Source organism: Podarcis cretensis (genome assembly GCF_951804945.1).
Source record: "Podarcis cretensis genome assembly, chromosome: 1".
Lineage (NCBI taxonomy): Eukaryota > Metazoa > Chordata > Lepidosauria > Squamata > Lacertidae > Podarcis > Podarcis cretensis.
The window spans coordinates 49,759,687-49,772,676 of record NC_137170.1 but is presented as its reverse complement, the minus strand read 5'-3'; the positions used below and the strand labels follow the sequence as shown (position 1 = coordinate 49,772,676).

The 12,990-nt window shown below is 39.3% G+C and overlaps 1 protein-coding gene across 1 annotated transcript in view; it reads left to right on the top strand.

Moving 5' to 3' along the window:
* The first annotated feature begins 279 nt into the window (after positions 1–279).
* Positions 280–12,990, top strand: part of RAD51B (RAD51 paralog B) — a 336,350-nt gene continuing 323,639 nt past the window's right edge. Inside the window, 8 exon segments of the mRNA XM_079995582.1 lie at positions 280–313; positions 2,126–2,240; positions 2,442–2,520; positions 2,523–2,551; positions 3,981–4,097; positions 7,743–7,879; positions 9,360–9,479; positions 11,254–11,437. Of these exon segments, the coding sequence (XP_079851708.1) occupies positions 303–313; positions 2,126–2,240; positions 2,442–2,520; positions 2,523–2,551; positions 3,981–4,097; positions 7,743–7,879; positions 9,360–9,479; positions 11,254–11,437 (792 nt within the window). The 5' untranslated portion in view covers positions 280–302.

Genomic DNA, 12,990 nt, shown 5'->3' with positions numbered 1-12,990 from the left:
CCTACTGCCCTATAGGGGGTTCCAGCGCAATCCTATATATGTCGCTGTGGAAGTATATCCCGCTGCGCGCAGTGAGACCTCGAAGTGTGCATACGATTGTTCGCTAGAGCGTGTTCTCCCCCTCCACGAGGAATGGGCAGGGCTATCATCTTGTGGCAAAGCTGCTTCTCTCCTCATTTAGCAACGCACCAAGATTTACGTACCGACTATTAGTTCCTAGGTCAAAACACAATATTTTCTCAGAGGGAATCTTTTCCTGCCAGCTGCTGTGGTAATTGTAGTAACCTGTGTAGTTTTGACAGATGGCATGTCTGTACGTATTTCAACTTGTGCTTATGTGGCATCACTGGGTCTGAACGGTTTCCTCCCCCTTTGGTATTTTGTGACATTAAAAGTTATATCATTCTAAATAAACTTTTAGAGACTGAACACTTGCCCCTTATGAAGCACTAGTGAAACTATTTCACTATAAAATGTATCAAACCCCACAAGGAAAACAGTTTTATCCTCCAAAACTAGCATTCCTGACATTTTGTGAACTTTTTCTCTCTCTCTCCAACATTTACCTGGGAGTAAATGTGGAATAATTCGGGTGGAGAGAGAGAAATGAAGGGTGAAACGTAATGTGCAACCCTGGATGGAATAAAATGAACTAAAGTGAGAAATGCAGGATACAGAGTTGGTTTTGCATTTTTTTAAAAAGAGATATGAACATGGGTGTGGCCATGATTTTTTTTTTGGGGGGGGCAGGACCGAAGTGATTGGCCAGTTACTTAAGTAGTCCTATTGTTTTACTTGATGGGGGCAGCTGACCTTTTCTGTCCCACTTGGCTACACCCATGCATATGAAATAAACAACTGAACCCTCAAGAGGTTGTGCAGTCACCTGTGATAAAATCATGACCTTTTAAAAACACAACCAACTAGTGTAATATGATAGAATGAAAACACTGACAATTATCACTAGCAGTGAGGGAATGATACTGTGCACATAAGCCTAGGACTTATATTTGTATTATAAGTACTAGACTTGGGTGCACAACACCATTCTCTCACTTGCGTCACCACAGCCATCCTTGGGCATCTAGTATTAAAGGGAATGGGTTTCATATAGCCTTGATCCCTGGCATATCTCTTTTATAAAAATTAGACATTTTGGGGAGGCTGAGATAAATACGATACAGCTGAAATTATTTTAAGAATAGCTGTGATCAAAATATTATTTGAAAGCTATGGGCTGTGCTTCCAAGTAAATAAGTTCACGTGAACCTAAAGTAGATTCAATCCATGATGACCTGGGTTGAGATACGTGTTAATCAGAATCACAGTTCTGCTTCCCAGGAACATCAGCCTGCCTTTGAATCACCTCAGGACACTGTCTGCAAGAAGACTTGACCATCCCTCTCAGTCAGTGGGGACTGGTGCCCATTGGGATTGCTAGGCTGGTACCAATAAATTGCTTGTAAAAAGGGGAGAGCAATTACTAGGCTGGAAGGCAGGGAGGTCAACAGTATGTGAAGCCAAAGCCAATGACAAGACAGAGCCAACAAATACTGGTTATGTCCTTGTCCTGCTGAATTTTAGAATGGCAAAACCAAGGGTACCACAACTGAACTGAATGTATGTTAGAAGACAGGCAGGTGGGAGCTGGTTGAGGGAAGAGTGAGGTTGGTGAGTGGTGCTTCTTTCACCCCAATGGACTATCCTATACTGGTTTCAAGCCCTGTTTCTAAGCATGAAACTTTAAAAACACAAGGACCCTACACTGAGTACAAGTTGGGAGAAAGAAAGCTCCTGGTTGAACTTGCTGGCCAGAAAGAGATACTTGTGATTGCTTTGTTTTGAGTGTCATTCCAGTGCCATTTGTGTAAGCTGAGGGCCACAAAGGTCTCTGGGCATCTTTTGGTTGCATTGTAACTGATGCTAGAAAGGGGCCAGAACTGGATTTATTACTCTTCATGAAAAACAACAGATTAAGTGAGATGGATGTGCTCGTATTCAGCATTATATTGAATAAGAGATGTAATAAATTCAGTAGAATGATGGCAAAACTCTTAAGGGAGGATGTGAACACATTGTTCTTGAACATAGTGTTTCAAGTAATCTTGCATTTATTATGACCTAGGATTGTGTTTCTTGTCACGAAATATATGAACATGGCAAGTAAGAAACTGAGAAGAGCAGGGTTGACACAGGAGCTTTGTAAGAGACTCAGTCGACATCAGATCACTACTTGTCAGGTGAGACAAATTTAATAGAGGCATAAAGTCTTCTGATGTTATGTTAAAGGATACATGGCATGATTAAGACCAATCTTTGAACTCTTGTCATCTTAATTGCAGAAGAAAATAAATGTTTTAGAAATTGCTTTTAAATATGTGAAGTTATTTTAGTCATTTCCACTCTTAATTCTCCCAGATTTTTGTTTGGTAATGTTTCAGGATTTTTTATGTCTTTCACTACTGGAGTTAATGAAAGTGACTGGACAGAGTTACTGGAATGTGCAGAAGCTTCTTCACACAGCCAAGCCTGTGCTCCCAGAATGCAAACTGTAAGTATTCATTTTCTGATAGCTTGGTGTGTAGGCATGAGACTCTTAATCTCAGGGTTGTGGATTCAAGCCCCATACTGGGCAAAAGATTTATGCATTGCAGGGGTTGCACTAGCTGATGCTCATGGTTCCTTCCAACTCTACAATTATATGATCCCAGGATAGGAATGACTCTAATTGTTATTGCTATGTGTGTCTCCTGACACATTTTTCTACTTGTGGGGGACACTATACTTCAGGTATTAACAATAAATGTGCTTAGCTTTAAAAAGGTTTTCTCGTTATAGAAAGGCTCACAGGAAGGAAGTAACATATGAAGTGAGCCTTGTTCTTGAGAATATTTGTACTAGGAAATGCTTCCTTAGTATATGGCAGAGAAATGGCACAATACTTGTATGTCAAACAAATAAACTGCTTCATGTGTTTTGGAAGAGGGACTTAGTTGCCCCTGCACTATTCATTTTCTCTGGAGTTACCATCCTTTGTTCAGTTACTTTTTACAGGACATCCAAGCAACATCACATAGCTTTCTGTGTTATCCACCTGTAATGTTTTAGTCTTTTTTGTCTATAGTACAATTAGCTATGCGTACAAATCTCCTAACAAACATTTGCCTTCTACCAAAATCTGTTAGGGCATCAATACTTTGAGATTTAGGTTGCATTTAGGTTTGTAATAGTTTGCATTAGTATTGAAAACATTTTATTTTTTAATCTTAATCTGAGGCACAAAGCCTTCCTTTTTCAAATATAACCTTTTCAAGCAATTCCAACATGTTGCATCAAAGCAAAGGGTTTTTGGAAAAGAACCTGCTTGCTTTGTACCTGTTGTTCATGTTAAACACTTTATTAGATTTTTAAAATATATATATAAAAGCTTCACAACTCTGTACAAAAATCTCAATAAGCTGGGAATGTTATATACACACTTACCTGTGAGTAAGCCCCATTGAGTTCAGTTGGACTTAATTCCAAGCAGACAGGTTTGGATTTGTGCAGTAAACCTTGTAATGAACCCAGACTTTTTGGAACCAGTTAGTTTTGTCTTGGTTTGTGGTTTTTACTGTGTGTATGTTTTCCAGCTGTACTTAACCACAAGTATAATATTTTCTCTGAAGTGGTACTTTGCAAATTAAATGATGCATATTGTCCCAAAGAGGGGAAAATATTTTAAAGCTTGGCACGATGATACAAGATATAAATTGAAGGCTGTAGCATAAAAATGTTGATAGACACAACAGTCTTTAATATTGTTTTGTGGTGTTTGGTTTGGTCGGAAGATTGGGGAAAATCTCATTAAAGGATGAGAAAGTACATGGCTTTTTTTTTGCCAAGCACTAAGAAATTCTGCTTGGGAGCAAACAAATACCAGACATTTTTCTTACCAGTTGATCGCAACATCTTTTTCTAATTGATTTTGGTTATTGTAGGTTTATGAAATGAAAATGAAAAGAACAGCCAACCCTCCATCAGCATTCTTGCCCACAACACTGGGAGATCTGGATAAAATATTGCGTGGTGGGATTGCCTGTGGCTCTCTTACAGAGGTAAAAGCTGCTGCTTCTTTTTCTGTAATAGAAGAGTTGTTTTATGTTTTACATAAAAGGGGTGACTATTCATTAATAAGTTTAAAATGTGACAAACTGAATCTTTTTGTACATTAATAACTGGTTCTGTATAGTTCCAATAATGTGCACTGTAAACTTTCTTGTGTGCTCTCTCTTGCACACATCAGTACTCTTATGAGCAGGTTAGGGGCAGTTGCAATGCTTGGTTGCAACACAAAACCATAAACCATGTATGAACAAATTAGTCTGTGCCATGATCTGTGTTCTAGTCTACATAGTTTGCTTGTTCCCACTTTGCTTCTCACTTTCTCCAGCAGGAAAACAAGCCATGAAGCACTTGCTTAGTGTTATGAATACACTAGCCCTTGTGGTTTGCTTAGCTTCAAGCATGCCACTTTCTGAAGCCAAGGTTTGTTCCTGGCTTCCCAATGGTGGCTTGTTTGAGATAAACAAACCACAGAAGCTGGTTCAGACATAATATGAAGCCAGCCACTCTGTGGTCTGTTTTCCTGCTGGAGGAAAGGAGCAAAGTGTGAACAGCTATGCTGTGTGCATCAGCACACATTTCATATACAAACTAATTGGCTTAACCATGGTTTTGTGGTGCATCTGAATGTAACCAGTGTTTCTGTTTTCTACAGTGGGATCATGTGAATGTTCAGGCTCCCTGAGAGTAGCTTGTAGGCACTTTGTTCCTCCCTGGTCTTTTTTACTCCAGCACTGCACTGACCTGAGCCAGATTTTAGATTAGTTTATCATCTGAATCTGTGCTTGTAGTTAAGCTCTCTCCTCACTAGTCACAAGGTTTAGACAAGAACGTAAGGAGACAACATAACCATGAGCCTGGGTTTGGATGACATTCTAAGCCAACCTTAGCTTAACTTAGTGCAACACAGGAGTGAAAAATACTGGGGAGAAGCAAAGTGGCACAGCAGATAAAGCAAACATGATCAGCAGATCGGTAAAAAAATGTTCAACTTGTTAGGTCAAATGCTGAAAAAAGAACATCTTAGCAGGTGGCCAAAGGCTGATGAAGAGAGGGCAAGTTGGAGTTTTATAGCCCAGGTTTGCCCGCGGAGAAGGGTGTTTCCCACACCCCACCCAAATTCATGTATTTATTTCCTAAAATGTATATACTGCTTGACTGTAAAAAGGCAAAACAAAACCAACTTCAAAATTTAAGCCTCAAACTCATCTGAACTACTAATCCTTGCATTAAGAATCTTTTGGTGAAAAGTACCATTATAAAGTTTCTAAAATAAATTGCAGGGCAAAAAGTGCAAAAGCATCCTATAGATTGTCTCAGTGCTCACCAAGTTGTCTGTTTTACTGTGTGTAGTGATAATTGTCAGTAGAGACATGGGGTTTTCCTACCTTTTCCTACATGAAAAATGTAGCACATGAAGAGCCCCTCTCATTCCAGTCTTACACGGATCTTCATCTTTAGATAGTTAACAAGAGAGTATTAAAATAACTCCACAGGTTAAGTGTCTTTTGCAAAGCTTTCCTGTTCATCTGACAGGAAGCAGCTCTTTTGAACTCATCAACCTGATAAAAATGTACTTACTTTTCTAGTTCAGAATTTTGACATGGCCATTTGTGAGATACTTCATACAATAATGGATAGAAGAGATGTTCTTTTGTAATATCCATTAGCAGTTTTGGTCACCCTGGAGAATTCAGTGAAGACGAGCTAACACTGCCAAATGTTTCCCATGTTTTAGAATAATCATCTTGAAGAATACATGGGGGGAATGTCAGAATGCAGAAACTATTTGAAGAATTGCTTTGTGAACAAAGCATAAAAGTTATGCTTATATTTATCTTGCATCAAACTCCAGACAGCGTTCCCATTGTGTAATTAAGCTTTTTTATGTGGATGCCTGTGTGATAATCATGCACAGCAACAATTTGAAAGCTGATGTAGTATAGTGGTTTGAGTGTCATACTAAGACCTAGGAGACCAGAGTTCTCGCTTGACCATGAAGCTCACTGGCTGACTTTTGGCTGGTCACTGTCCCTTAGCTTAACCTACCTCACAGGACTTTTGTGAGGATTAAATGAGGACGGGAAGAAACATGGATGCCACCTTGAGCTCTTTGGAGAAAATGGTGGGATATAAATGCATTAAATAATAATTTAAAGAAGGATGCATATGGCAGTATTTGCGGCATGTCACTGCTATGTACTACTTTGTTGTGAAGCTGAGATTGCAGATGAGCCCCCCTAAAGTGCAGTACTCCATCTTGATCAAATGTAGCTTCAGTTTAGCTTATTTTCTTCTCCGACTGTTTATGTTAAACTTGGGACGACAGCTAATGCATAGCCTGCACTTTTACCTCAAAGGAATAGTGTTTTATTCCCTACTTTTTGTGGTTACGTTTTTTAAGCTAAATCTTTCTGAAAAAGTTGACCTGTCTTTCTTCTTACATTATCCAACAATGATGGTGGTTGGAAAGTTGGAACTCAGCTACATGAGCCATGTAAAGTAAAGGTTTAAGTGATATCCTCTGCTGCCAGATCTTGTGCTTGTTTTCTAAGAGCCAGGAAACTCTGTTGGCACGGGACCTTTTTTTCCAAACCACTAGTGTGGTTTAAACTGGAAACTGAATTGTAAGTAACTCTTTGCGGTCAATCAACTCATGTTCTGCAAATAACATACCATTAACTGAAAAAGAAAAGTGTCTCTTTCCAAAGAGGAAAATTTGAATGCTGTTATCATAGTGAGGTCTCTATTACATGGGCGGACACCTGATTTCAAATTAAAATTGGAATAAGATGAACTATGAATTCTCAACAGGTTTGGGAATTACATTGTTCTAAAGAGTCAGCATATTACTGCTTGGTGGATTCATTCCCTCAGCAGATTCAAAATTTATGGATACAGTGAGCCAAAGGTAAATATTTTTAAGCCCTGCTGACCTTGGTGGGACAGAGTTAAGTTTTACTCAACTTGCCCATTGGAATCAATGTGACTTGGATGCTGCAATCATATATGTGCTTAACCTGAATTCAATAGGTCTTAACGTCTGAGCAGCCATTTATAGAATTACTCTATAAGATTGCTTACCCTTGACAGGATTGTGCCCAGTGTATCAGTTCTTAGACTCCATCCCCCCACCCCGGTATATAAAGCAAATATACTACTTCATGGAATAATAAATACTCCTGGTTTAGGTGTGTCCGAGTGATTGCACACATGTGTATGGCAGCAAACCTGGAAGTAGTCCCAAAGCATCACAAAAGGGGTGAGGCGGGTGTGAAGAGGGTTTATGTGCGCTATATGGACATGTATGGGAGTCTGGAGTGGAACCCCCATGCAAAATGAGGATTGCCCATATACACAAAAGCAATATTAAAAAGCTACAAAAATATCTCACAGAATTAATATATAATTTTGTTATCCTGCCACAGGTTTGCTTGTTTTTCCACTAAAGTGTGTTTGTGGATTAGAAGCTGAACCTTTAAGGTTCAACTTATCATTGCCATCAGTTTGAGATACACTGTGAAATGCTAAGTTACATGAGTCGCAAGTGAATAATGTGCCGTTGGCTAAAATAAAAATCAACAACGGTTTTGTCTTTTCTGTATGATGCTGCTTCATACGTGTTCTTTTGTTATTAGATAACTGGTCCATCAGGTTGTGGCAAGACTCAGTTTTGTATTATGATGAGCTTGCTGGCGACGTTTCCCACCAGCTTGGGAGGATTGGATGGGGCAGTTATATATATTGATACAGAATCTGCATTCAGTGCTGAAAGGTAAGTTTACACACACACACACACACATATATAAAGAGAGAGCGCTCTTTATGGCATTTTTCATATGTCAACGCATATTGCAAGGGTGCAATCTGAAACCCTTGTATTGTCAGATCTGTCATCTGCATCCAGCCTTTGCATAAACATATACAGAGTCCAGATCCTGTATGGCTCTGGAAGGTGGAAGAAGGCATAGCAGCTTGTAAGCCTGAGGTGCCCTGTTGTATCTTGCTCTGGCAAATCACATATGGTGCCAGATCTTTGTTTTTTTTATATATATAATAATTTTTATTAATTTTCCAACACAGATAAACAATCATATCGAAATTTCCACAAATTTAGTTCTATTTGGACTTCCTTCAGCTTCTCTGACAATCATCCATATATACCTCTCTGTTACGCATTTCTTCTGTTTATATTGCCATTAAACTTCCCTCCCACTTCTATTTCTTTTTAACAATATATCTCAACTTTCACAGTGCTTCTTGAAACCCCACTAGCGTTGTTTGCACATCACACGTTCTTTTCAGATATTCGACAAATTTCCCCCAGTTCTTGATGAACTTTTGGTCTCAAAGATATCTAATTTTCCCAGTTAGTCTGTCCAGTTCTGCATAGTCTGTCAGCTTCAGTCTCCATTCTTCTACTGTCGGTATTTCCTCTTGTTTCCATTTCTGGGCCAGTAGAATTCTTGCTGCTGTAACTGCATATTGGAAAAGTTTACAGTCCTTTCTTCTTATTTCCTTTCCTGTAATCCCTAAAAGAAAAATCTCTGGATTCTTTACAAATGTGTATTTTAACATCTTTTTCATTTCATTGTATATCATCTCCCAGAATCCCTTCACTTTCTTACACTCCCACCATGGTGCCAGATCTTTGAGGTCTCGTATGCTTAAAGTCTTCTGGAACTTGACTGTCTCTGCTATTGCTGTAAGGGGAGACCTGTTGGCAAATCTGAAAAGTGCAGTGTGTGGCTGCAAACTTAGGCCTGTTGAAGTTTATTTTGACACCTTCAGGGCATCTAAAGTATTCTCATTTGAAGCATTGTTGCTGCCATATGTTTACTGCTTTTCCATGTTGTATTTTCATTTCCTTTTATGTATTTGAGCTAACATGACACTCTGTAGGAGTTGACTTTGGACTTTGTTACAAAATCAGTTAATTTGAGCTCTCTTTATTCAGAGAGCATTTATGGAATGCAACAAAGTAGAAAATCTGCCTCCCATTGAAAATCAGCCTCATAACCTCAAATAGTGTAATGAAGGTGGATTGCAAATTCTATGCACCTTTTAAGAAACTTAGTTTGTTGCATATGTGTTTTCTCTTCATTTTCAGAAATTCTGAGAATGAACTTGAAAGTTTGCAAAAACATTCTTGAATTCAGATGCACATCCTCTGTGCCAGATGGCCAGGGTATAAATAAATAATAAAATTATTGTTATTATTAATGTCAGTGACATGTCTTTTGGGTTCCTAACAGGCTTCTTGAGATGGCACGGCACCGTTTTCCTGATTATTTTGCCACAGAAGAAAAGCTGGTTTTAATTGCCAGCAGAATTCATCTTTATCGGGAATTCACCTGTCACAGTGTGTTGAAAAGGTAGGACTTCTTTCTGGGGTCCAGCAGTGCATTAGATGTGTAAAAAACATTCTATACAGAATATATAATGGTTGGACAGAATGATAACATGCCTTAAGGCTTAGCATTACAGTATTTTACTATGTTTTTCCTGCCTGAAACACATTGACACTTGCTGACTCTAAAGGAAACTATTTTTGTACCTTGTTCTTTACTTTTCTAAGTGTTTCTGTGTGCTGTGTGTACAATAAACAAAGGAAGTGAGGCTTTTATATGTTAGGATTGCATATTTGTAGGTAGCTATGTTTTTGTTTAACTAGAGATGTCAGGGATTGAACCTGGAACCTTCTGCTTGCAAAACTTGTACCTGCCCTTTTACAGAGGGTTAGACCCTTACCGAAATATGAAATGGAAAATGTCGACCCACAGTCAGTGCTAGAAAGCAGATTCTGTGCAAAATTGCACTGAGTGTTTAGAAAGCCTTGCTTATAACCAATGGGCTTCTCTGTTCTATTAGAACTATTCAGGTACAGAAAACTCTTGATATCTTGGTAGCAGTATATGTTTGCACTTGTAACATTTGACCCCTGTAAAGCAATTGCCTGTGAACAACCTTTTTATAAGATTATTATTTTGAAAGAAGAGCTATTACAAATATTATTGCAAATAAATTTGTTTTCCTTCTGCTTATTCTTTTTAGTTTATATTTTAAGATATATTAATGGTTTATGGACTATTTTAATGAAGTATACCAAAACACACAAACAATGTAGCCTTACACAACACGTTTAAATGTATGCTTTAAAGTGTGAAAGCAACACACATGTTCAAAACACATGCATCGTGGAAGTACACTGGTAATTGTCATAGAATCATAGAGTTGGAAGAGACCACAAGGGCCATCGAGTCCAACCCCCTGCCAAGCAGGAAACACCATCAGAGCACTCCTGACATATGGTTGTCAAGCTTAAAGACCTCCAAAGAAGGAGACTCCACCACACTCCTTGGCAGCAAATTCCACTGTTGAACAGCTCTTACTGTCAGGAAGTTCTTCCTAATGTTTAGGTGGAATCTTCTTTCTTGTAGTTTGGAGCCATTGCTCCGTGTCCGCTTCTCTGGAGCAGCAGAAAACAACCTTTCTCCCTCCTCTACGTGACATCCTTTTATATATTTGAACATGGCTATCATATCACCCCTTAACCTCCTCTTCTCCAGGCTAAACATGCCCAGCTCCCTTAGCCGTTCCTCATAAGGCGTCGTTTCCAGGCCTTTGACCATTTTGGTTGCCCTCCTCTGGACACGTTCCAGTTTGTCAGTGTCCTTCTTGAACTGTGGTGCCCAGAACTGGACACAGTACTCCAGGTGAGGTCTGACCAGAGCAGAATACAGTGGCACTATTACTTCCCTTGATCTAGATGCTATACTCCTATTGATGCAGCCCAGAATTGCATTGGCTTTTTTAGCTGCCATGTCACACTGTTGGCTCATGTCAAGTTTGTGGTCAACCAAGACTCCTAGATCCTTTTCACATGTAAATGAATTGAAATTAACCGGTCAATGTTCATGAGTGTAGAACAAGGTTTGCTTGATTAAATGAGAAATTAGCCTGCAAGATATGTCCATGTTCACAGGTATAGCTCTCAACCGCGTTGGCATGCAGGATTCAATGAGTGAGTTTAAAGGGAAAGATCAGGTCTCTGCACCAACTTTGCGACTTGCATGTCTCATGGCACCTAACACACTCTAAATCCTGGTATAGTATCATTGCTAAATGAATGCTTCAATTTGCTTTCAGGATTGAATCTTTGGAAGAAGAAATTATTTCAAAGAATGTCAAACTAGTAGTAATTGACTCTGTTGCTTCTGTAGTCAGAAAAGAGTTTGATACAAAACTTCAAGGCAATCTGCAGCAAAGGAGCAATTTACTGAGTAGGGAGGCATCAATACTGAAGTACTTGGCTGAAGAATTTTCAATACCAGTAAGTTTCTCTCCCTTTTTACTTTGTGCACATATGCATATGTATTCAAGTGCAAAGTTGTTAGTAGTTTGGATGGCAGATACAAGAGATGGGTTGCCCATCTCTTCTGTGTGGATTTATATCATGAGGATATTGCGGCATGCTTCATCATCAGGCATTTGGCTGGGCATCATCAGGCATCATCAGGCATTTGCTGTTGTCTCTCCCAAGGACTGAAATTTGTGTGTGTTGAATTTTCATTGACTAAGCAGTGAGATATTTTGAACTTGGCAAATGAGGACTGAGGTTGTATTGCATCATAATAAAATGGAAAATGTTTCACAATTTATTAGACCACATTTATTAGAAAATGTTTCACAATTTATTAGACCACTTTATTAGACTTACGTTTTATCTAGAGTTACTAGATACTTTGGGGTTGGAAATTTGAACATTGCTTTTAATGAAATATAGTGTGTCCATCTTTAGTCATTTGGCATATGTTTAGTGGTTCTGGTCCTTCAGCTGATATGCTTAGTACTTTACTAATTATAAATTTACTAATTATTTTAATACATAATATATATGCTACCTTTTTGTGCAGTGTAGGGGTGGCTACTTGGAGAAAATTAAAAAATATATATAATTGATTAAAGACCCAACACTGCCTGTACAGGAAGGCCTGGACACTGCAGCGGAAGGCAAACAAGGATCTCCATAAATCAGATGTGCAAAGTCTGATGTGGCAAGAGTCTGATGTGGCTCTCCTTCTCTTGTTCCAAATTATCCATGGTTTGGGGCCTCTATGGATCATCTTAATTAATGCAATTGGGCAGAAGGTGAATTTTTGGAACAAAACATTCTATTCAGTGAAGAAAAAGAAAACTGAACTTTAAATGTAACAGCACCATAGGAAGAAACTGGAAAGTACTCAACTTGAAAATGATAACACTCCATCTGACAAATTGATCTGGGGGACAGGCACGTGTCAGAGTATTTGAGGGAGATGTAGGGAACCTCCTGGCAGTCTTAGCATTCTTGACTGTGTTTGATTTGTTGAGTTAAAGTGATATGGGGTGAGGTTCAACTGAGTCCTCTCGGTGGAAGCCCTGTGCAAAGACGTTCACTTGTGCAGTATGGCCTCCCCCCCCCGCCTCCTCCACCCTGTGTGCCCCCCCCCCATATTGACTCTGGGGGATTGAAAGAATCCCCAGGATAGTGTGTGGTGGGGAGAAGAGTTGGGATTGTTCTGTCTGGCAAGCCAAAATGCTTGCACTGACAGAATTATCAGAAAAGCACAATGTTGGATTCAGGGCAAAGTTGCCCTGTTCACACAAGGGCTTATGCAGTGGAACTTCTCCTCCCACCCCTCTTCCTGAGTGCCCCCTGCTCTCTGTTCTGGGGCGTTTAGGGAGTATCCAGAACAGATTTGGGTGGGTGGGTGAGAACTGGAAGGGGAAGTTCCATTATGTAAGCAGAAGTTCTTGCATGAACAGGATGATTTCATTGAATACTACTCATGGTTTATTTCAGAATTTGTCATATAAAGAGTAGCACTTCTACCCCACCGCCAT